We start from the raw sequence: 24958 nt of genomic DNA on the forward strand, positions 1-24958 counted from the left end.
GTAGGTGACGGGAGCCCAGCCCCGCTGTGAGTCGGACAGTGCGTGTGGACCGCCCCTCCTCCCGCTCTGGATGATGTCGGAGCACGACCTGGCGGACGTGGTCCAGATCGCGGTGGAAGACCTGAGCCCCGACCACCCAGGTACGGAGCTGTGGGACAGTAGGTGGAACCGCCTTCTCCTCATTCCCTAAAACCCCAAAGCCGCTCCAAGCGTTTTCTTTCCGTTAAATGACGCGGAAGAAAAGGGGATGCGTGTTCTGTGTGAAAACTCGAATCCAAGGGATGTGACGCCATCAGGCCCTCCCCGTCCCAGGAGTCCCAGATGTGGAGCCTCCAGCACCATCTCTCCCGAGGGCTGTCCCTGCTTTCGCGCCCTGACGCGCACACACACGCACTGCCGCGTGGGACCCCGCGCTCCTGGTGGCCTGCGGCTTTCTCCCCTGCCGCGTCCCCTGTGTAACTTAACACTGTGACGCGTCATGGAAGTCTTACCGTGCCGGTGTGTGCATCTACTTTTATTTTTTCAACAATCGCCCGGTATTCCGTTTCTCGGCGTACCCCAGCTGGTTGAAGCCTTCCCTTTTTAGACGACCCTTTGCACAGCTTGTATTGCTTTTCTTTTATATACAACCCTGTAGGAAAGAGCCTCGCACATGTATCTTGGCAAGTGTTATTGTAGGGTAAGTTCCCGGAAGTAGAATGCTGTACATGCTTAAGATTTTGGTAAGACACTACCATTTTCCAGAAATGTTTTATTAATTTATTCTTCCACTGACAATAGTTGAGAACAAGTTTTTTTTTTTTTTCCCACTTTTATTAAAGCTAGTAATCTTCTTTAACGATGTTAAAGGCACAAATCTACTTTGAAACCTCAACTAAGTATTTGTTTTAAGGACACCCTTTAGAACCGAAAACCTAAATTTCAGGAAGTTTATCTATGAAAACACCTGGTTAATAGTCACACTTATTATTCTAAAAAGATTTCCCTTTTTTGGCTTTAAAGTTGTATGTGTCTTATAGTTCTGTTAAGTTTGAAGTGACAGGTGCAGGCAGTGAAGTCACTGAGCGTTTGGTGGCCTGGTTGTTCTTTGAGGAATGTTAGAATTGAAATGCTGACATTTTTCCCCTCAGAAAACGGAATTTTCAGAACTCCCTTAAGAAAGTATGATGTCTTACTTGTATGATTTATTTGGTATGTTAATTGAGAAAACTGCATTTGGAGATTAGTTATGGTGTAGAAGGGGCGAGTAAGATAAATAATTTTAGAATTAAATGAACAATCACAAAGAAATATGCAGGGAGTATTTCAGGAATGCTATTCTTTAGTCAGTTTTCAACCTTATTTTGCTTCTGATTTGTGTATAAGGGTCACTATCACTGCGTGTAACAATTTCAAAATATCTGTTCATATTTTAGAAGGCGAGTGACAATTTCTTTAGAAAACACACACACTGCATTGATATAAAAGAAAAATGTTCCAATTACATAAATTCTAAGCATTTTAGAACTATTAAAATTCTAACAGCCTATCCCAAATAAATTCTCTGTTTGTAGACTATAGTCCAAAAAAGGAATCATTTCTAGTCTTTATTTCATTCCATCTCTGTTCCTGAAATGCCTGGGAATTACAGTTTCTTGACTGTTGACTAAAAACCTGCTGTGTGCAGAGTCTGAGGCCCGCCCAGACACACAGCCTGCGGTCTCTGCCCAAAGGGCACCAGCGCCTGGCAGATACCAGGGTGCATCACACACGTTGCGTTCAGAGTTGGTTTAGGAATTTTATGAAATTTAACGGTATAGTCAAGAAAGTAGAAGAAATAAAAGTTTTCCATAGTCCTCGTGGTGTAGCTGCTTTTAAATTCTTGGCATGTATGTATTTCCAGATTTTTCTTATTAATATTTCCACGTGGTTGTGCTTGTTTGAACGTGCGTGGTTTGTAACTGTGACCTGGCCTGGCATTCCAGTTGACTGCCACGGGAGTTCTTTTGTCTAACTCTATAAGTAATGTGTACAAAATTATAAAAAGCAACATGTACAAAAGGCAGCAAAGCACAAAGAAGAAAATAAGAGTCACTTGCAGTCCCACCGCCTGTAGCAAGGCAAAATCGCCTAGCCATAGTGATTTCATCCCACGTGGCTATGGCATGGGGCCATGCTTGCAAGTGCAGTGGGTGGTTTGCCAAGGCGTGTGAATATTTGCATTTCTGATTTTTTCTACCAAAAGTGATGTAGTAAACGTGCTCGTGTATATGTATGTTATATATGTACACATATATGATATGTATTCTTATATGCAGTGCTCATTTCTGTAGCATAGATTCACATACTGGTATTACTGTTAAAAAGCGAGCTAAAGCTGTTAACCCAGATGGTCCCAGCTACTCGGGAAGCCAAGGTGGGAGGATCCCTCGAGTCCAGGAGGTCTAGACCATCCTGGGCAACATAGGGAAGCCCCATCTCTAGAAAACATGGCAGCAGCAACAAAGCTGTTACTATTGACTTGGAGGGCATCTACACTTACTGCTAAGGGAAGGAAGGGTGTAGACAGAGCTATTTACTTGGAGGGCCGTTTACACTTCCTGCTAAGGGGAGGAAGGGTATAGACAGAGATATTCATTTGGAGGGCTGTCCACACTTCCTGCTAAGGGGAGGAAGGGTGTAGACAGAGCTATTCACTTGGAGGGCCGTCCACACTTACTGCTAAGGGAAGGAAGGGTGTAGACAGAGCTATTCACTTGGAGGGCCGTTTATACTTCCTGCTAAGGGGAGGAAGGGTGCAGACAGAGCTGTTGGTGATGCTCCTGCCCCTCCCACACAGACGTGTGCTCACGTGTGCGCCCGTGGAAGCAGGTAGGAAACACACCAGACAGTTCACACTGGTTATTTCAGGCCAGGAGATGAGAAGGAAAAAATACTATAGCGAAATGAGAAAATACTCATGACATCATGTTCAGCAAAAATCGTCCACTGTAAAATTCTATCTGTAATTGCAAATATGTAAATTTTTAAAGATGAGCTAGGCCTGGGGAAGAGGACTGGAAGTGTCACAGGCAAATAGAAATGCGGTTTGCAGACATGAGGCGATTGCGGACAGTTCTGTCTGTGATTTTTGTGGTTACCTTCAATACTGGTTTTGTAGCAATTTTAGACAAAAGAGAGGAGGTTGGGGCCGTTGGTGGCAGGGCTCGGATCTGGGCCTAGGAGCTTGTCCTCAGGGAAGCCCTGGGGGCCCCTGAGGTTGCTGCTGGGTGGGGGCACCGGACTTCAGCTGTCGGGGGGAGCGGGGGAGAGGCTTCTGTGCAAGTTAGTGTGTTGGGTTGGAGACTATTGGGATTATCAACACCCATGAAAGCGGGATGTTCAGAAGGTAGTTTTGATTTTGAAATGAGGAAGCCAACAGACAAGACTTTATTTTGAAGTTGGGGAGAAAGCATTATCATTGGTGGGGTTGATCGCACTAAAACCAACAGGGTGGCCTTGAGCGAGACGGCTGTGGTTTCGTGTTCGGGCGGACGCAGCGGCACATTAGGGAAATAATTTATCTGGTATCTCGGTTTTTCCTGGGATTAAGGAAACATCCTATTTTCTACCTGAATTTTAAGTTTAAATTGTAAAAAGGCAAAATGTGAAATAGATAGTACCATTTCTCATTTCACCTTAAGGTGTCAGTGCCGTTTACCGTCTTAATGTTAAAGAATTCTATAAAGCTTTCCACGTGAAAGTTCAAGTTTCTGTCTGTCGCTGATTTCAGTTGTTCTGGAGAATCACGTGGTGACAGATGAGGACGAGCCGGCTCTGAAACGCCAGCGGCTGGAAATCAACTGCCAGGACCCGTCCATAAAGGTAGGGGGGGCCGAGGGTCTCGCGGGATGGAGTTGTCTTCCTCTCCAGGCTGCTGTGACCAGTCACCGTGAACCGGTGGCTGAAAACAGACATTTACCCTCTCACGATGCTGGAGGCCGGAAGTCCGACACGGAGGTGGCGGCAGGGCCGCGCTCCCTGCAACGGTTCCAGGGGAGGCTCCTTCTGCCCCTTCCAGCTCTGGTGGCTCCAGGTGCCCCCTGGCTCGTGACTGCGGCGCCCTGTCTCTGTCTCACCTTCATACGGCCTCCTCCTCCTTCAGTCTGTGTCTTTCTTTCCCCTTCTCTCTTGCTCTTTTTTTTTTTTTTTTCCTGAGATAGGATCTCGCTCTGTTGCCCAGGCTGGAGGGCAGTGGCCTCATCACAGCTCACTGCAGCCTTGAACTCCTGGGCTCAAGCAATCCTTCCACCTTAGCCTCCCGAGTAGCTGGGACTATAAGTGCGTGCCACCATGCCCGGCTGACCTTTTTTCTATTTTCTATAGAGACGGGTCTCACTCTTGCTCCAGCTGGTCTTGAACTGGCCTCCAGCGATCCTCCTGCCTCAGCCTCCCAGAGCACTGGGATTACAGATGTGAGCCACCACGCCTGGCCCCTCTTCTCTTAAAAGGACTTGCTGTTGGATTTAGGGCCCACCCTAATCTGGGATGATCTCACTGACTTATTGACAATCTGCAAAGACCCTTTTTCCAAATAAGCCATATTTATAAGTTCCAGCGGTGAGGATGTGGTTACATAATAACATTTTGTGAATCACCAGGGAACTGACCATATAAGAGCATAAGCCATTGTTTCCCCTTGAAGATTGTGAAGAATAAACATGGTTTCGATTGAGTTTGCTGCCACATGTGAGGCGTCTTCCTATAGACCTAGAGGCCTATTTTGGACGGCAGGAAAGTGAACAATTACTGTGGCTATATTTTCCCCAAGTGATGAATTACTTCTGTGCCCATCATTAAGGTCGCCTGAGTTCTGAAATTTACTAGATGGGCTTGGAAACCACTCAAGTCAGTCATTTTTGGGTCCTTGAATTTTCTTGTTTGGTTCCAATGTTTGCAGAGTCGCGGAGGTAAATCAGCACACGTGAAAAGTTTGTGAGAGCAACACAGATGAAAGTCAAAGTCACTTTACATATATTTCCTCTGTTTATACGGGCTGTCTGTTTAGAAATCCTCAATTCATTTTGTTAACAACGAGAAGCCGTGTTATACACAGGCGATTTAAACTATATTCTCACTAAAATTTCTATTGCAGACCGAAGGATAGATAGCCACTAGAAGGTGGCTGCCTTAGTAACAGCACGTGATTGTATCTTAAAATAAAATGCAGTTATAATTTTATCACAAAAGACACAGTCATTATAAACAACACAGAAATGTAGAAGGTGAGAATGAAAGTGGCCCCGCCCTGGTTCCCACTCCACTGTCGGTGGACGTCGGGCTTTGGTTCGAGCCCTGCCGCACACGTACGCTCATGTGTGCGGTGTAACAATGGTTACTCACCAAATGGCCAGGACCTCCTTAACAAGTAGCCGTGGGTGGTTTATGGGTAATATCACTTGTAGAGAAGACTTATATAAAAATACTAGGTGAGGTGGCTCATGCCTGTAACCGCAGGACTTTGGGAGGCTGAGGTGGGAGGATCACTTGAGGCCAGGAGTTTGGAGGCCAACATAGTGAGCAGCTCACTATGCTCACTGAGCAATGTAGTGAGACCCTGTCTCTACCAAAAAAAAAAAAAAAAAAAAAAAGCCGGGTGTGGTAGCACAGGCCTGTAGTCCCAGCTGCTCGGGAGGCTGAGCCCAGAAATTGAAGGTCACAGTGAGCTGCGATGATGCCACTGCACTGGGCGACAGAGCAAGAGACTGTCGCTCAAAAAAAAAAAAAAACCAAGTTGAATTTTAAGAGGCCAATAAAAAAGTAAAAATAAAAATACTATTCCCCACTCTTTCTTCTTCATTATTAATTTCTTTGGTGAGTTGTTTAATTAGTATGTAATAGAGATTTTCACCCAAACCCTGCCAGGCAGAATCATTTCTAATTCAGAGTTAAAGTGATGTTGTTTTACTGTGTTTAAAGAATTCAAGAGCCAAACGTTGGATATTTTCAAGTTATAAAAAAAATTCAGGCTTCCCCAAGTGCGTGCATCAGCCGCACCGTGGACGCGGCCTCTCGTGGCCCCGAGGTGGCCGAGCACCAGCCTGTGCGTGTGGGTCCACCTAGCACGTGTCGGCTCTTCCTCTCTTACCGCTTCGTAGTTGAGGGCAGTTAGCAGAGGAGGGTGGATTTGAGTTCGTGTCCTCAGCCGTCTCCTCCGCGTGTTCGCGCTGCTGTGAAGAGCCTCGCTGAGAGAAGGGGCTGCCGAGGCAGAGTGAGTGTTCGGGTGGGCGCGGGTTTTCCTACCCCCGCGTGGCCCTGCTGCCCAGAACGCCAGGAAGGCTCACACGTGCGTTTAGGTGCTTCATGAGATGGGCTCAGCCTGCTGCAAATGCACACAGAAGAGCATTCATTTTCTTCTTCACCCACATTTAGATGCCAGCGACGAGATAGGATGCGAGGTATCGCTGTGGTTTCGTGCCCTGCAGATGCCCGTCAGGGTGGGGAGATGGGCCGTAAGCAGCGCGGGCGTCAGCTGGGGTCGGATGTGGGCCGACGCGCTCCCGCCTGTGCCTTGAGCGCCACGGCCAGCTCTGGGTCGCTCCCGGGTGCCACGCCTGGGCCCGTGTCCTTCCTTCTGATGTGTCCACCTTGGGCGCTGTGCTCTTATGTCCAGGGCAGAAAAGGAGAAGGAAAAGACGTTCTTCGTGGTTTTCAGATGTTGCCTCTCCAGTCAGGTGCTGGGCTCGGCGTGCCGCCCAGCAGGGCTGGTGGTGCTGTCCCGATCTGCCCCTCAGCAGCACTGAGACCGTCTCAGCTGGGGGGGCCTGGGGAGGGTATCTCTGCTGCACACTAGGACTCCTACGTGACTGAGCTGTTTCCACGGGTGCTCCTGGCAGGGACGGCAGCTGGGGAAGAGAAGCACTTGCCTGTGTGGTTTGCGTGTTTGGTCAGGTGCTTGGGTTAGGAGCCCTGCGTGCCTCTCACTACTCACAGCCACTGCCTGGGCTCAGGAGCCGGGACTAGACGCCGCCGGTCATCAGCCGTGCCACTGCGCGGCCGCTAGGGGGCAGGCTGGCTGTTCAGGAGCGCACGGCGCCAGGTGTCAGAGTCAGGGCACACGTACGGGATCGGCTCTTCTCTGCAGGGAAGCTGGGTCTGACACGAACATGCATGGCCGGTGCGGGTTTTCGTCTGCTTTGCTGTTAGGTGTAATCCTCATCGTTAGAAAGATTTGACTAGTTTTATGTAAATTTACCGATCAATATAATAACATATGAAAGACGACGTAAGTTTTTTATTACGTGGGCTTAACTAAAAATCACAACTGTGCATACAAGTAAAACCGTGGTTAAGTGGTCACATTGTACAATACAAAATGTGACTTGTATTTGAAATGCGAACTTGTTTACTCAAATGTTTCTGGCTTATAACTAAAGAGCTAGTTGCAGTGTAGGGATTGTTTTATTGGAACAGATACAATTAAGATTGGGAAGTAGCTATCCGGGGTTTCTTGGAATTATCCCCTTAAAGTTGGAGGCGCCCTTTCTAAAGTGCTCCTTCCTTCACTTCCAGTCATTCCTGTACTCCATTAACCAGACCATCTGCCTGCGGCTGGACAGCATCGAAGCCAAGCTGCAGGCTCTGGAGGCGACTTGCAAGTCGCTGGAGGAGAAGCTGGACCTGGTCACCAACAAGCAGCACAGCCCCATCCAGGTCCCCATGGTGGCCGGCTCCCCCCTCGGCGCGACCCAGACGTGCAACAAAGTGCGATGGTAAGAACGGGCCGGGGCAGGGTGCCCGGCAGAGCCCCGTCTCGCCCGCTGGCCGGCGCGGTCCCTCCGCTTGCCGTGGACGCGAGGGCTCTGCCTCGGCAGTTGCGTGGCGCTGGTTTTACTTAGACCGAAACTAAACACGTGACGTCCTGCGGCATAACTTGAAGCCATCCTCGCATTCTCTCTGTGACGTGAGCCAGGCCGAGGCGTCTTTTCTGTGGCACTAACCCACCCGGTCTTCGAAGATGCGCTTTTGCTGCTTTTCTTCTCCTGCTCCGTCCGGCTAACCTTTAGATACGTTCTCTTCCCGTGTGGCGTGTATGAGTTTCACTCGGGCATATCACACTTTCCATTCAGGTCTGCAGTTTTCATTGCGTTTATTCTTTTAAAAAAATTTAGAGCCGTGGTCCCCAACCCTCAGGCCAAGGACGTGGTGCCGTTTTGTGGAAAAATTGTCTTCCGTGAATCTTAGAAACGGGGCAGGGTGGGGGGCACAGCAGGTGAGCGGTGGGCAGCGAGGGAAGCTTCCTCTGCATTTACAGCCACTCCCCGTTGCACGCGTCACCGCCTGAGTCCCCCAGCCCCGTCCGTGGAAAAATTGTCTTCTATGAAACCGGTCCCTGGTGCCAGAAAGGCTGGGGACCGCTGGCTTAGAGTCCAACCTAGAGAGATACGCGGTGGTGTGTGCACTGTCTGAACAGAAACCTGGCGGATAGTCGGTGGATGGGAACTCGGACCTGCTCGTGTGTCGCTCGTCGGGGCACCGTGCCAGCGCCCCTAGCTCGAGGGTCAGCTGAAGCCCAGGCTCTAGGGGCAGCTGCCATCAGTCCTGTTGGGCTTTTTGCCGTTCGCACAACTGGCCCAGGAGAAGTCCTACTCGTGGCAGCAGACAAGCGTGTCTTTGTGTTTGCCGAGAGCCTGAGGCGCTTTTACTGCGGGCTGTTCCCTGGGGTTCCCTGGCGCAACCGCAGCCCCTGCCCCGTGTGTCTGTGGGGAGCGAGGACGGTGGGCAGCAGGAGGCTGGGGGTGCAGAGGAGTGGGGGCCCCAGCAAGCCTGGGAGGACCGCTGTGGCCTGGCCGCCACCGTCTGAGGAGGCTGCCGGTGCCACCTGCCTGTCTGTGCTGGTGGCTGGAGCGGTGTTAGGTGCTTTGTGGACTTTACCTGGGACTGTGGGAAGGGAGAGGAGGGTTCGTTCCTTCGCCGGTTAGTTTTGGGGTGCTCACGAACACGCCCCAGCATCACTGTGGCCACCTGCCCTGGTTTGTCTGGGACAGCTCCAGGTGGTGCCAGCTGTGCCGGTGCGATCACTGGCGCCTCCTTTAACTCTCAGAAGTGCCCGGTGTGTCTGGTCACTCCCAGTCCCCTCCCCAGTCCCTAGCTGGTGGTGCTGGAACCGGCACTCGCAGTCCATAGAGGGGAGGTGGGTTGCTCATGGCGTCCCCTGGGACGGGCCTTTACGCTGCGTCTATACGGTCACTAGCGTGCTTTCTCCCGCAAGTGTGTGTGGGTCGTTTCTCCATGCGGGTGCTCTGCCAGGCTCTGCGGCAGTGGTGTGCAAGCCTGTCACACCCAATGCCTTTTTTTTCCGGGGTAATTTTTTTTTTGTAATGCCCCTTTATCCTAAAATGCAATGTTTAGCAAATATAGTTTAAAATTAGTAGACTGCCCCAAGTGTACTGTAGTAGAGAAATATGACAGTGGCGTGTAATGAACTAGTCATTCCCAGTGACAAGCCAGGTGCCACCCCCAGACCTTGGAGGGCGGTCCCTGCAGACCGACCTGGGCATCCCCCTGGGACTCAGACGCCCGTTGTCACAGACTGTTACAAAAGGATGAGCAATCCCTAAGGAAGTTTCAAATAAAGCAAAGTATGATTTTTCTGGACTTGCATAATGGTTGAATTCCTGGAAAATTCGAGTCATATGAGGAGTATGCACAAGTGTTTAGTGTGTGAACGTTGCATGCAGTGAGATCCCGGGTTCGGAGAGCCGGAGGCGTGTTTTCCACTCAGGACGTCTGGGACCTGGGAAGTTCGTGCGGGAGGATCTGTGCGGGGCAAGGCCGACTCCTGCAAAGAAGGCGTCAGCCTCCGCGGCCTGTAACGACCAGACTCTGCCGGTGTCTCTTAGCCACGACAGCCACCTATGTCCCCCGGGGGCTCGCGGCACCCCGACACCTCCACTGAGAACCCCTGCTCTCAGGAATAAAATGAAAGGACGGATGACGCTTCCTGCCCAAAGAAGCCCTGTGTGCCTAAGGATGGTCACCTGTCACTTGTCACCTCTGTGCTGGTGGTGGACAGGCCATCTCTGTGAGTTAGAGAAAGCGTTGACGTGGTCTCTCTGTTTAGGTTCCACCACTGGTAGTTTGTGACAGTTTTGTGGCCAGGAGAAAGGACTCGCTGTGGGTGAGGGGGGCTCTGGAAACTGGAGAGTGGGCGTCAGTGTGGCTTGGGCCTGGAGAAGGCCCAGCTTGGAATTTCATCTGCACGAGAGGCACTCAGGCCTCGGGGCATCGCAGTTCCCCGACTGGCACTGTGGGGTGACCGTGGCGGGCTATGCGGCCATTTCAGTCTGAGTTTCCAGCCTCCTCGTCTTTGAAGAGGGGATGAGCAGAGGAGGGCCTGGGTCTGCGCCAGGGCTGCCTTCGTGCCGGGCTTCTCACACCGCCGATCATCACGGAAGCAGGCAGGCTGGGGCCAGAGGGTGGCACCACTGAGCCTGAGTGTGTCCCCCCTGACCGCTGTGCCAGTTCCTGTGTGATGCCGACAGAGCTGCTCGCTTGGGTGTCGGCATCTCCAGGCTGCAGGGAGCCGCCGCCCTTCGTTGTGTGCAGGGATCACAGGGCCAGCTGGCGACGTCGCGAGCCGCTCTCGGGGTCAGAAGTTCCACCACGCTTCCCTCTGCCGGGGGAGATCTTACCACCTGGAGACCCGCCATGGTTTTCTCTGTGTTAACAAGTAGTAGAATAAAAGGAAAGTTTTCTAATATTGACCCAGATGTGTAATCTTGTTAACCCAAATTAATTTTTCTGGTTTTAAAGAATTATATTGGAAAGGTAAAAATCAGTCTGTTATAGAATATACGTTTATTGTATATCGGCATGGAGTTTATTAGTATTGCTAATAAAACCATTATTTATAAAAATTAATGTAAGATTATCGGAAGAACCATTCCTCCATTTTCTCAGAGTTTTAAATATTAATATATTCCCATAGCAAAGTTTTAAATATGATGTATTGAATGACTTAAAGAAGGTACTAAATCTGGCATTTCTTTCCATATAAGTTCTGAAAATGAGAAATAAAAATTGCCAACAGTTGAAAGCTGTTACAAGAAATTGTAGGGAGAGAGAGTGCGTAAGAACTTAATCCCAGTACATCAAGGAAAATATGTATATCTAACTTAGAAATTTACTGATTTGTAAACACGTATGAGTGAATAAGTGTCTAAAATGTGAGCAGTGGAACATGGAAAAGGAAAAGTCTCCCCAAAGAGTTAAAAATAGGTTAGTGTTCTGAGTAGTAAGTTAGTATTTCTACGAATTATTTATTCTGGGCCTCAGATCTTCAAGATAAAGTTCAGAAGTATGCAAGTTACAGATAGTCTTATGTCCAAATCCCATGCTCTTAAAAACAACTGAAGATGCCCCAGGCCCGCCCTTCTCTGGGTGTGCGCGACTCGTTGCGCTCCGCGTGCAATCCCGCGGAACAAACGCCGGCACCTTGACGAGGCCTCCGGAGAGCGGGGGAAGCGTCCCCTGAGGGGCCCCTCGCCCTTCCCGTGGGGGTGCACCTGCTGAGAGCCGGCCCGGCCGCACGGACACAGCCACGGCCTCGCTGTCGTGGAAATCTACCCGCCTGTCGGCTGTTTCTCATTAAAACCGGGGAGGGTCCGTGCTGTCGATGCCGAGGGCTGCTCGTCTGTTCTCCTCACTCCCTGGAACACGAATGCGGTGGAGGACCGCCAGCCTCCCTTGGTATTTTGGTCTAGATTTTCAGATTCTACACCTGAATGGGATTCTTTAAATAAATTCAAGAGAAAAGAAAAGAAAAAAGAAATCCCTTTTTCTTTGAAGCCGAAGTTAAATCATTGTGATTAAAATATTTGTGAGATTACTTGGATGGGTTTCCTCCAACAGCAGCCGTCTACTTGGGGACAAGAAAAATGGACTTTTAGTTCTTTTAGGTAGATGCTTTTTTTCTTCCTGCAGGTGTGCGATACCTTTGGATGCTGCTCGACCGTAATTTTAGGTGTAGTGACAGAGGTTTTGACTTTGAAGCTGTTCGGCAGCTGCCGAAGCACCCATGTCACGCTGTGCAGCCTCTGTCGAGCGGCCCGTCCTCCGAGTGCTGGGTCGTGAGCAGTTCAGTACGGGCAGGTGTTCTGCTGCGTGGCCCAAGGGGCCAGGCATGTGCAGGTACATTATACAGGTAAACGTGAAAATCCTTTCATTACACTTCCTCGAAGCTAGACACAGGGCAGCAGTGCGAGTCAGAGGTGGCTGACGTGGGTGCAGACCAGGGTGGCGGTGGCATGAGTGCCGGGACCTGGCGGGCGCATCTGCTTGGCTGGCAGCGTGCCGTGGAGCCAGACTGCCCGAGAGCACAGAGGGCAACTCAACACGGGTGTTTCTGCCGTGCTTTCCTTGACTGAACGTACTAACAGGAAAAATGCTGGTGTTTCCTGTTTTTGAAAGCTTTAGCATGTTTCTACAATTTTATAACAATCGTAATAAATCAGAGGCTTCTTTGTAATATTAATTCTCAAAGTGAAAAATAAAAGTGGTTTCTTCTAAAACTCCTCTTTCAGAAAGATGTGTCATGTAAGACTTATAGAGTGGAAGATGTTTTCCTTCTTTCTCTCAAAACTGTTAACACACAGAGAACTGACAGATTTGATCAAGAAATGGTTTACGTTCCCTCTATTTTTATTTCCTAGGGGGTCTTTTGTTTTAAATGCTGATGGATGTTTGCCGAGAGGCTATTCCAGTGTTCCGTGCGCAGCCCTTGTGGCTCCTGGTCGAGATGGGCTCGTTCTGAGCAGCTCTGCCCTGGCATGTAGCCCGAGGGGTCTCGGCCGGGGTGCAGCAGGGGTCACGGTGCTTCCAGTTTGGGGTCGTTGACATCTCAGGCAGAACTGTAACGTCTCATAGGCTTCGAAGTGTGCCAAACTCAAGGTAGTGCTATTTGAATTGTGAAGAAATGGTTTTGTCTTAGTCAAGACGGACTTTAACTTTCCTTATCTCACTTTGAACTTTGGTAGCTTCCATTTAATTTTGTATATGTGTGATCTCTCTTCCTGACTTATCGACGCTGTCTTGCACAGCTGCACACTGTTTGTGACCTAATTGTGATACCCTGTACACGTCAGGGCTGAGTACTAACCAAAGAAAACAGTTGAAACACATGCAACTTGGGGAATATTAATATAATCTGCTTCAGAGATACAATCTACTAACCAAAGCTAATCATAAACATATATTTAGATGTTCTAATAGGTCATATACATTCTAATAATTTGGAATACTTCTCTAGTTTTAGGACAACTGAATAACTCATTGATTGGGATTGTGTAGAATCTGTAAGTCAACTTGGAAGGAATTGCTGTTTTGACAGTATTGAGTGTTCTGATTCATGAACATGGTATGTCTCTCCATTCATACAGGCTTTAATTTCTCTTAGCCCTGTTACACAGTTTTCATCACTCCTGTGCGTATTCTGTTAAATTTATCTCCGTGTACTCCATGCCTATAGATGCTATCATAAATGGTATTGTGTTTTAAATTTCAGTTTCCAGTTGTCATTGGTAGTGTATAGGAGTACAGATCTTTCTACACTGACCTTCATTCTGCATCATTTCTTAAATTCACTTGTTTTAGTAGCTTTCTTATAGGAGTTTTTTTAATGTGCATAATTGTGCTGTCTTTATAAGAGAGTTCTACTTCTTCCTATCAAAGTTTGATACCTTTTCTTACTTTGCTGCATCTAGACTCTCACCATTAAGTATGATGTTAGCTGTCAGTTTTTCATAGGTGGTTTTCATTAGGTTGAAGAAGTTCCCTTCTATTCCTTGTTTCGTGAGAGTTTTTGTCACGAGCAGGCATCGAATTTTCACATTTTTATGCATCTACCTGGGATGATTGTATGGTTTTCCTTCTTGATCCTGCTGTTACAGTGAACTACACTGACTTTGAATGCTGAACCAACCTTGCGTTTCTGTTACAATTAGACCTGAAGTGATCATAGTGTGTTACCCTTTTATATACTATCGGGGTGATTTGCTAATATTTATTTAGTTAGGAGTTTTTGCATCTGTCTTCAAGGCCAGATTACTTTGTAGTTTTCCTTTTGGTGTGTTCTTGCCCGTTTTGTTATTGGGAAAATACTGGCCTCAAAAAACGAGCTGGAAAGTTGCCTTTGATTGTCTAAGTATTTCTGTAGGATTGGCTTTGTTTCTTCCTTAAATATTTGATAGAACTTGCCAGTGAGGCCATCTGGGCCTAGGTTTTTAATCATGCGTTCAATTACTTTAGTAAATATAGAACTTTAATGAACGTAGAATTCCTTGAGTTGGTGTTGTTGAATTTGTGTCTCTCGAGGGATTTTTCCTTTCCTCTAAATGCCGGAACCTATTAGCATAACACTCTCTGTAGCGTTTCCCTGGTATCTTTCAAATGTCGTGGGTCCACATGGCAGTCGTTGCTGCGTCTCCTCAGACCCGCGACACTTTCTCAAACTCTCCTCGTCTTTGATGACGTTCTGAGGAGCCCTGGGTTGGATATTTTGCAGGGCGCCGCTCTGTTGGACTTGCCCATGGCTTCCTCCCGATCAGCCTGGGGAGTTGGTTTTGGGGGGGAGGAGGACCCCATCGCGTCGTTTCAGGGCTGCGCGCTGTGGATGCTGATGCGGGACACCTGGCTGGGGCACATTCGTCAGGCTTTTCCACAGTGAAGTCCCTCCTTCCCCTTCCCAGACTTCCTCTCTGGAAGGAAGTTGCCACGCCAGCCCCCCGGAGGAGCGAGTGGTTGCGCTGCATCTACGGGAATCTGCAAACGTTATTGCTCTGCACGGGAGGTTTGTCTCTCCTTTCCCGTCTGTTAGCCTATTGTCGTTTACGTGTGTCAGCACGCACTCACAAGTAGTCATTTTACACTTTGGGTTAGAATCCAACACTATTTTATTTTGTTGCTCGAATTGTTCCAGCTTTGGCCACCAGCAGCTCTCTCAGTTGGCTCCTGTGACCTGCCCCTGCCATTGCGGGTTTCCTATCCCTTGTTTGTTTTGCGCACTTCCTTACAAGCTGCTGCCCGGTGCTCCTCCAGGCTCACCGTGCGTTCCCTGCCCCGGTCCTGGAATGAGCCGTCCTCCTGTGATTGGAAAACAGCATCAGCGAGGTGCGTGGCACGGGGTGTGTCCTGGGGGAGGCCTACTTCCCGAGGCCATTGCGCCTGTCCGCAGAGCCCTGCCTTCCACCCGAGCCTGTCCTGACCTCAAGTGGTCTCTTTCCTGAGTAGTCATTTCTGCTCCCAGGAAAGAGGAAAATACGAACATTCCTAACTTACTTGCTCCTGTCCTGATTTGGGGCTGTGCCTTCGAATTTGCAGAACTCTGTCAATGCACGAGAATGGCTTCTGGGGGGCGGGGGTTAGATCTTGAGGCTTCCAAAGCCAGGTGGCTCCAGAAGCTTCTTTCTTTCTTTGGAAACTAGATTTTGAAGCTTTTGCGCTTAGGTTATTCCTTTTTCTCTGGTGCAGTTGGTTATTTGGGAGGTTGATTCTACATTATATTTTGCTCATCTCATTAGATACTGGAAAGAAATTTTTAATGCTAATTCTTATCCCTAAGAATATCTTTTTGAATCCTGCTTTTTTATGACTTTTTAATCTTTAACCTGCAAGCAACAGAAATAAACCATTTAAGACAACTTTTAGGAAATATTTGATTAATCTGAGTGCTGATCGTGCTGATTGGGTGACAAGAGCTGCGTAGCGGAGGCCCCAGCCTCGTGGTCCGGGCGTCTTCTGCCTGCGGCACAGAGCGGGCGATTCGGGTCTGCCCCGGCTGCCCCGGCAGCTCTGATGCCCGGAGCCTTCTGTCACATGGCTCTGCCGACCCCTAAGGCCTTGGACTCCTCAGCCTGGGAAGGGAGAGACTGGAACAGGCCCATCCTGTGCTTAAAGTCACTGGCCTGGGTGGCACAGTGGTCCCTTGCCATATCCATCCATGAGCACCAGCCACAGGCCGTGTGTGCACGGAAGGGACTGGAAAGGCCGATGGCCGCACAGTGGCCCCTGGGGCAGCACTGCTGGCGGAAAGGGAGGCGGGCTGTGGGGTCTGCCCGTCCGCTGCCCTCAGGTTTGTGGTCGTGTGCTTTGCCTGCCCCTCCTTTCCCTCCTGCTTGAATCGAGAGTGGTGAGCGGTTTCTCTACCTCACGCTGAGCATGGTTTCTCCGTGTGTTATGCCCCAGGTCCTTGTGTGTCACGCAGGAGGATAAACGTGGAAGTCCACGGGAAAACACGTACTTAGGGAACAAATACCTGTGGAGTTTTAAATCTGCCAGCTCGTTTTCTTATAAGTAGAAAGCAGAAAAAACGACTTGAGATTAATAAAAATTAGGAAATTAGTACGAGATTTCCTAAACTGAACCTGATGAATAACTGTTCTGGGCCGTGAAAGGAAGGACTGCCGGTTAGCGGCAGCGTGTGACGTAGCGAGACTCAACTTTGGGTGGGAAGGGGGCAACACTTTCTCAGCTAGGCGCCACCTGTTCCGAGGGAGTTACTCCTGCCCCTGCCCTGGAGGACAGTTGGCGGGAGGAACAGGGAGTGAGTGGGAAGGTGTCACCCATCCCGTGGCGCTGCGGGAAGGCCTTAGTGGAGGGAAGGGTCACTCCCAGCCCGTGTCCATGCAGGTGGCCTGCGGCGGGACCCGAGGGCAGGGCTTTCTGTCACTCGCTGAGCATCCCGTGCACGTTTGTTGGGCGAGCGTTCAGAGGGCTTGGCCTTCGGACATAAGTTAGTGGAACTCACCTTTGGGAAGGGAGTGCGTACCCGCTCCTCAGGGCGACTGTCCTCTTAGCGTCTCCAGTGAGCACTGAGGTTTGGGCAGGGACAGGGTTGTGCTCGCGCTTCTCTGCCCCGCGATGATTTGTCCCCACGCAGAGGTGTGTCCAGTGAGTGTGTGTCTCCCCTGCACATCACAGACACCGTCCCCCCGTTTCCATGGCAGACACAGGTAATCGATGGCGACCCCCGCTCCCCCTGAGCCTAGCAAGAGCTTCGGACCCGCATCGGCGTCGTGTGTCTGGCTGCCCTGGCCAGTCGTTGGAGATGGCTGCGGATGTTCAACCCACCGCTGTCCTGGTTCTCGGGGGTTCTCTGTGTTAGGCCCTGGGAGGAGGGGTAGGGGTATGTGTTCATGCACTCATGGGAGGACCTGTGTTCAGCATCCAGTTAAGAGCCTCTGCGAGCTTTGTAGGCTTTTACGAGGCAGGTTCTGAGCTAGAGCTTCTGCAATGCCGTGGGTCTGTGCGGAGCTGATGTGCCGTCCTTCGTTTGGCAGGGGCGCAATCTCTGGATCCACCTGAGCTCGCAGCACTGGGTTCCCTTCTCTCTCGCTCCAGGGCCTGTGTGTACTTGTTGCTGGCTCCGCTCGGATGTCTGGGCCCTGGCTGTGGCTGGGCCTGGTCCTGGTGTTGCCCGTCCTTCCCTACCCCCGCCCTGTGCACTCGTCTGCCCTTGACCATTGTGCGATTTTCCAAGTTCTCCTTTTGTAGTAAAACATGGCAAACAGAAACTTGCGAAAATAGTTTGAATCTACATATCTCAAGGAGATGTTTTTATGTCTATTTTGCATGTGCTGGGCAGAGCCCCCTTGGTGTCCATCTTGTGTGGACCACGCGCAGAGGGCGGAGAGCTGGTTTCCAGGGTTTCACAGGCTGTGGCTGTGACAGGCGGAGGCCACCTCATTACGGAACACATGTGCCAGGACAGCCCTGGAAGCTGAGATGTTTTGCTTTAAATCCATCAAAGTAAAACAATTAAAACACTCAAACAGCGAAAGAGCAAGTTGCAGCAGTTTCGAAATAGGGTTATTACCATCCTTGACCAGAAGTGATGGCAGGAGGGTGCCTGGTTTTGAACACAGGCCCCGTCACCGAAAGCTTTCCCAGCACAGGGCCCGTATCCCTGAGCTGGGGGTGAGGACCGAGCCGGGATCCTGGCGGACGAGAGGATGCGTGCGAGGCACGTGGGGTTCCTTGCGCCACGGCACCCTGCGAGGTCTGGAAGGTCAGCGATGGTGGCCGCTTCCTGCCGTTCACCGAGGCCCGATGCGCACGGCATTGAGCCCTCGAAGTTCAGGTCCTCTTTGGTAGCCGATGAGAACATTCTAGGCTGCCCTCTGGGCATCCTGTTCTTAGGGTTCTGCCCTGGTTTGTGATTCTCAGTCGTTTCCTTCGAGCGAGCCGCGTGGGAGCGGGCCATCGGAGGCGGTCAGCTCAACGCGAGGCTCACTCCTGAGTGCACTTGGGCAGTCTTTGTGTCCCACCTAGGCACGTGGGATGCATCACCAAACAGCCCAGGAAAGGCTCCCTGCACAGGAGGAGACCACACAAAAACCGAAATACAAGTTACCCACGTAATACGTTGGAAGGTGCCAAGTGATCGGAGCAGCTGTATCTCTCACACAGCGTTGCGGGTTTGTGTATAGTTTCGTTCTTGTTTTTGAAACCAGGAGTACCCATCAAAATTACCTGGGCCATTGTTAGGGAAAATAAACGCTCCAGGCTCTCTTTGGGGATGGGCCTTGACTCCCCTAGGAATTCTGGTATGTAAGAAGCGGTGGCTGTGGACTCTTGCTTTGTTGATTTTGGTTAGGAACGTCAGCTCTGTCTGTCACAGGAGGACTTTGGGCTCGAATCTAACTTGCTGCTCCCTGGCTGTGTGGTCTTGGGCAGGTCGATGGCCTCTCTGTGCGTGGGCTGTGGTCTGTACGATGAAGGCACTGCAGTGCCTGGCTCCTACCACTGGGCTGGACGGCTCATCTCACGTGTGGCCCTTGGGTGTCCTGCCCTGGTGAGTGGCTGTGAGATCAGGAGGGTCCCTGCTGGGGTCGGTGCGGGGCCTGTGAGCACCGTCACTGCTTGTTAAGGTCCTGTGTCCTCCAACGCAGAGGGGTCCTTGTTCACACCCCGTCACAGGACATTGGTCCCACGAGAGTGCATGTTTTACTTCTGAATAGTGATCCGTTTACCAAGAATATTCCGCTTGTATGACTTAACCACGTGAGTTAGCATCACCTTAGGATTAAAGCAATCAGGACAGTCCGTGGGTCTCACCATTTTTCTTTTCCTTAATTTTTATTAAGTTTTTATTTAATAGGAATGTAACAAACATATAGTTACAGGTAGAGGCATAGATAGGTTCATTTAAGAGTGTGAATGCATAGAAAACATAATAAATAATTAAAACACCAAAATGACGGGGGATAGATAATTGATCAGTGGAACACAATAGAGAACCCAGAAACAGACCCACACAGATGTGTCCAGCAGCCTTTGTTTGTTTGTTTGTTTTTTGAGACAGGGTCTCACTCTGTTACCCAGGCTACAGTGCAGTGGTGTCAGCCTAGCTCACAGCAACCTCCAACTCCTGGGCTCAGGCCATCCTCCTGCCTCAGCCTCCTGAGTAGCTGGGACTACAGGCATGCGCCACCACCACGCCTGGCTGATTTTTCTATTTTTAGTAGAGATGGAGTCTTGCTCTTACTCAGGCTGGTCTCGAACTCCTGACCTCAGGCAATCCTCCTGCCTTGGCCTCCCAGAGTGCTGGGATTACAGGTATGAGCCTGCGCCTGGCCTCCGACGGACTTTTGACAACAGCACAGAAGCAGTTTAGCGGAGGAAGGGCAGCCTTTTCATCAGATGACGCTGGAGCCGTTGGATACCCATAGGCAAGACTACAGAAACGGACGCGGTGTGAACCTCACTTCTAGTACAGAAACTGATTTATAAGGGAGCACAGATTTACGTGTAAAATGTAAAACTATGAAACTTTTAGATGAAAACATAGGCGAAGATTTTTGGGACCTAGGACTAGGCAAAGAATTCTTGGATTTGACACTACAAGGATAATGAGTAAAACACGATTGAGTTGCTCTTGATGGAAAGTCCTACTTTTGCTCTGTGCGGGACCCGCCGAGAGCGTGACGAGCAGGGGGAGAGCGGTACAAGCAGGGGGAGATGTTTGCCGACCACATATCCAAGGACTAGTATGTAGAATAAAGAACCCTCGAAGCTCAACAGTAAACAAATGACATCCAGCTAGAGAGGGGGCAAAGTGTATGACCAGACATTTCACCAGGAGGGTGCTTGGCTGGCAAAGGGGAGGAAAAGACGCCGCGCGCTGTCAGCCATCGGGGGTGCGGATGAACCCGCAGCGAGACGCCGCCGCACTCCGGTCGGAAAGGCTGGGACACAAACAACGGTAACGCCAAGTGCTGGCGAGGGCGTGGGGAGGCTGGGTCTCACACGGGAGCGGAAGATAGCGCAGCTGCCCTGGAAAACAGCGTGACGGCGTCTCACAGAGCTGGACCTGCGCTGACCACATGGCCCGGCAGTTGCGTTCTCGGGCATTTGTCTCGGAATTGAAAACTTACGTTCACGCAAAGCCTGTGCGCTAATGTTAATGGCGGCTCTATTTGTAGCAGCCAAACCTGTGAGCACCCAGTGCCCGTCGGTGGGTGGGTGGTTCAGGAGCCGGTGCACCCGGCCACGAAACTGCTCAGCCGCAGACAGGACGCGCTGCCGACAGATGCCGCCGCTTGGATGGGTCTCGGGGAACTTTTGCACTCAAGTGCAAAGGTCGGGTACTGTGGCTCCATGGATAGGACGTTCTCGAGATGTCACAGCTGTGGAGTCGGAGCTCATGCGTGGCTCTGGTGGAGGGCAGGGGAGGTCGAGCGGGTGCCACTGCAGAGGAGAACTCCAGCGCTCCTCGGGGTGGAGCAGTTCTACAATGGGGGAGGCGGGTTCAGGGAGCCATGCACGGGCCACAGCGCACAGAGCCATGCACACACGTGTGCGCACACACACATACACACAGAGACACTGGTGAGCTCTGCCAGGCCTTGTTCGCACTGTTGTTCCAATGCCCCCCTCCGGCATTTGCTGTGGTACCGCAGGCTGCAGAGGATGTCACCGTGGGGCAGGCTGGGTAAGGGGCTCCCAGGACTTTATGTATTATTTTTATAACTTCTGTGAATCCATAATTATTTTAAAACATAGGAATCAGGGTTCAACTAGAGAAGCAGAACCAGTTGGAGGACGTGTGGGCGCATGTGCGCGTGTGAGAGAGTACAAGGGACCGGCTCACATGGTCGTGGGGCCATGGAGCATGCGTGACTTGTGTAGGGCAGGTGGTCGGGGAGGGAGATGGCTGCAGGCTGGCGCGGTGGGCAGGAGCCGTGTGGAGGCTCCGAGGCGGGGGAAGCACAGGACTTCCGAAGGGCTCACCTGAGCAGCTGCCTCTTGGTGGATTTTCCGTCTCCCCGGCAGCCTCCCGCTGAGTGATCCCGCGGATGACAGCTCAGCCCAGGCCAGCACACACCTCAGCGCGTCCCACAAAGTAAATGGTGGGGACGAGTGGCCTGGACAGGCACACCCGTGACACGGACAGAAAATACCAGCATGTTCAGAAAATTCAAATAACACGGGAAGGCAAAAGCTGCTTCATAACTTCCCGTGCAAATTTCTTGGAAGTCCTTCCAGACACCCTTTCACACATGTGCACACACGTCTACACTCTTTGTACTTTTTGCCACTTAATATTGCACTGTTTCTACACTGGCCCTTAGCTAGCGACTTCATTCTTAATGCGATAGACAAGTTCCATAATTTTTGAAAAACTAAATATTCTTTTGTACAATTGGAGGTTGAAATAAATTGCATTAGTTGCAAGAGTGTTATTTCTGGCATATTGTAATATTGATATTTAAAAGCAACACTGATTTATTCTCGGAAATGTTTCCCTTGTAATATAAACACCACCGTCCGTTTCGAACACCTCGCGAATCAGCTTTTGGCCGTCACGTTGCACGTCATTCCTTTGCTTTTCGAACCCTCATTTCATTTCCCTCTCAGAACTGTATCCTGTTCACCGGGCTGTCCTACTCCCTTGCAGCAGAAATAGAGATATAAATTGAACCTGAAAAAATTCATATCCTATAGCCACAAGGCCCTAGGGTTAAAAAAGTTAATAGTACGCAGTTGCAGAAAACAACATAAATGTATTACCTACTTATAGCTAATTTTGAGTAATAAAACATTGTGAATATACTTTTTTTTTTTGGAGACATGGTCTCACTCTGTTGCCAACGCTGGTGTGCAGTGGTGCAACCATAGCTCACTGCAGCCTCCAACTCCTGGGCTCAAGCAATCCTCCTGCCTCAGCCTCCCCAGTGCTGGGATGATAAGCATGATCCACCGTCCCTGGCCAGGAATGCGTTTTTGAGGAGATGGGGCTTTTGTCTTACTTAATTCCTGAATCCCTGGATGGTTACGATTTATTGCGCAGGAGGCAGGATTCGGCATTGGTTCTATTTCTGGGTTTGGTTTCAATAGTTCTAAACACTGAGAAACTCTGTTCACATCAATAAATACATGAGAGAGGAAGAAGCTCTTTGTTTCCTCAAGTTATGTGGCAAAAACCTTAGTGGTCTATCATCAAAAATTATTTTTGATGATCTGTGAGCTAAAATTTCAGCTAGATCCTTCCATGAGTTTTGTCGAAGGCAAAGGACTGTGAACCCGCCGGTTTGCCAGGGTTCCTCGCCAGTCATGAGGCTCTGCCGTGCCTGGGCCAGAGATTGGGGCCCTGAGTCTGTGCTCAGGCCTCGGGTCTCGTCCTGTGTGGACGGTGAACTTCAGGGTAGCCGGAGTCAGAGGTAACTTTTTTTCTTTTAAGTGGGAAAAAGGCTTTGTGAAAGGGACCAAACACATGGAGGTACCCTCTCGAGGAGGACTGCTTTGGGAAATGGAACCTTCCGGAATTGAGGATCTGGACACCGGCCCCTGCACAGGCTTGAGGACCCCTGGGTGCATTATGTCAGCCAGAACCTGACACCTCAGAGCATGACTTCCGTCATCTTAGCAGGAATCTCCGAGGAACAAAGGCATACTTAGTCCAGGGACCTTGCCAGACGGTGGCACGAGTGAACTTTGCTCTATTAAAGTTTCCTCTCAGACTTTTAATTTGCTAATGGCCACTGGGAATGGACACCAGAGAACTACTGTCCACCCAGCAGTGTTGCCCTCATTTAGTTGCTCAGAGGGAGGGAGAGTTGTGCGTGTGGGATCCCGGGGACGCTGCGTTCCGTGGAACACGCACTGGGAAGATACCAGATGCACACAAACCGTTGTCTCCTCTTGCACGTGCGAGGAGCACGAGATTGTCCCTGCCTGCAGGCGACTGCAGTAACCAGGTCAGGTCACCGGGGCTACCTGTAGGTAATTGGTCAGGGCCTGGTGGGTCACTTTACGTGGCACCAAAACCAGTAGAATAATTGGAAAAACAGCACCTTCGTGTGAAATGCCGTAGATCATGCCTTAGCTTAGAAGCACCTGTCCCACACTGAGTGTGCAGTTCCAGCCAGTGGCCCTGACACGAGGCCGGATTTCACGTGTGCAAATCGAAGACGGGGTCTTCCCTGAGTTGGCTTTGCAAAGGGAAATCCGAGAGGGGTATTTCACTCTCAGGTAACAGCATTTTGTGTTTCAGGTGCCGGTTCTTTCTGCTCCCAGCCCTCCCCAGGAAGGCACACTGAAGAGATTCCTTGTGACCACAAAGTGCTAAGTGTTAAAAAATTAATGCTTGAAAAATATGAAGAGTAAATGCCTTGAGACTAAGCTGCGTTAGCTACTGCCCATGTAGACACACTAGCGCTTCTTCTGGAATGTGCCGGCTCTCACGGTTTCTGGGCTACAGCCTGTTCCTCTGTAGAATCATTTTTCTTCCAAGCAAAGCCCGGAGGCCCCGCGGCCGCAGCTGACCCACTTTTCCCGCAGAGCCTGTAGGGAGGACGTGCTGTGTCCTTCTGTTCCCGGCCCAGTGTCGCGTTCGCCCCGTCCTTCCAGAGTGCTGGAATGACGTCAGTCCCGCACAGTCCTGAGAGCGCAGGTCTGTCACGCAGGGGTCAGTTGGGAGGGGACGAGCAGGAACGTCAAGCTGGTTTTCACGCAGACGCGCTGCCTCGGAAGCCTCAACCGTGCGCGCCGACAACTTGCGATTTCCCATCTGCTCTGAATCGCGTGTTCAGATACCCTTAGCGCAGCCTTCCCGTGTTGCCCGGTCGTGCAGACCGAGAACAGCAGCTGCTGGGAAAGTTAAACTCCATTAACAGGTCCCCATCTCCAGGTGTCCTTACCTAGCACAAAGTCAGCGGTTTCTGCAGGGAGCCACTTCCCTCCCTTAGTGCAGGTCGCTGGGACTGACTGTATTGAATTGCTCGAATGCACTCAATGAATGTTGTTGTTTTAAGGTCTTCTTTTTCTTTGTGATTCTTTTGTTCTGTAGCGTCGTCCCCCAGACTACAGTAATACTCAACAATGATCGGCAGAACGCCATTGTAGCCAAGATGGACGACCCCTTGAGCAACAGGGCACCGGATTCCCTGGAAAATGTCATTAGCAAGTCAGTAGCACGGCACCAACCTCACCTTCCCCCCCACTGTGATGAGTCCCGCGGGAATAAGTCAGTGTCCCCAACCAGGGCACAGTCGAGCACGCGGGTCATCGCTGGGCACGGGGTTGAGCCTGGCAGGCACCGCCCCAGTTCTTGGAGGGCGGGGAGGGCCCGCACAGTGCTCCACGCGGGCTGGGCGGCGTGAGCGCCTGTGCCCTGCTGCGTGGCTGCACAGAGGGAGTGGATCGGGGGGCTCGGGGGGCTCTGTGTCTCGTGCTGGTGGGGTCGTGGAGGGAGATGGCGTTGTCTCTTCACAGCAGTCCGTGAAGGTGTTTGTCCTTCAGCGTAGCCCGCTGGTTACTCGTGTCTGTCTGTCTATGCAGAAGCACGTCAGGTCAACGGACACCCCGTCTGCGTCTGCTGCAGGAAGTGGGTGTGCCGAGTTTATGGCTTTTTTACTCCTTTTCTTTTGAGACACTTTGAATGGCACCTTGGTTGGAAATGGGAGTGGCCAGCAGACACGGCCACCACCCCGCGCGCAGGGGA

The 24958-nt window shown here is 50.7% G+C and overlaps 1 protein-coding gene across 2 annotated transcripts in view; it reads left to right on the forward strand.

Annotated features, from left to right (window-relative positions):
* The window catches only part of BANP (BTG3 associated nuclear protein), an 84545-nt gene that overhangs the window by 20117 nt on the left and 39470 nt on the right, over positions 1-24958 (forward strand). The window contains exons 2-5 of one of the 2 annotated variants that reach the window (XM_012657675.1): positions 5-140; positions 3752-3843; positions 7531-7730; positions 24305-24421. In XM_012657675.1, coding sequence (XP_012513129.1) covers positions 71-140; positions 3752-3843; positions 7531-7730; positions 24305-24421 — 479 coding nt within the window. In that variant the 5' untranslated portion in view covers positions 5-70. The remainder of the gene's footprint in view (positions 1-4; positions 141-3751; positions 3844-7530; positions 7731-24304; positions 24422-24958) is intronic. The other variant, XM_012657676.1, reaches the window with a different exon arrangement.

The sequence above is a fragment of the Propithecus coquereli genome, unplaced genomic scaffold (genome assembly GCF_000956105.1).
Source record: "Propithecus coquereli isolate 6110/MARCELLA unplaced genomic scaffold, Pcoq_1.0 Scaffold557, whole genome shotgun sequence".
Lineage (NCBI taxonomy): Eukaryota > Metazoa > Chordata > Mammalia > Primates > Indriidae > Propithecus > Propithecus coquereli.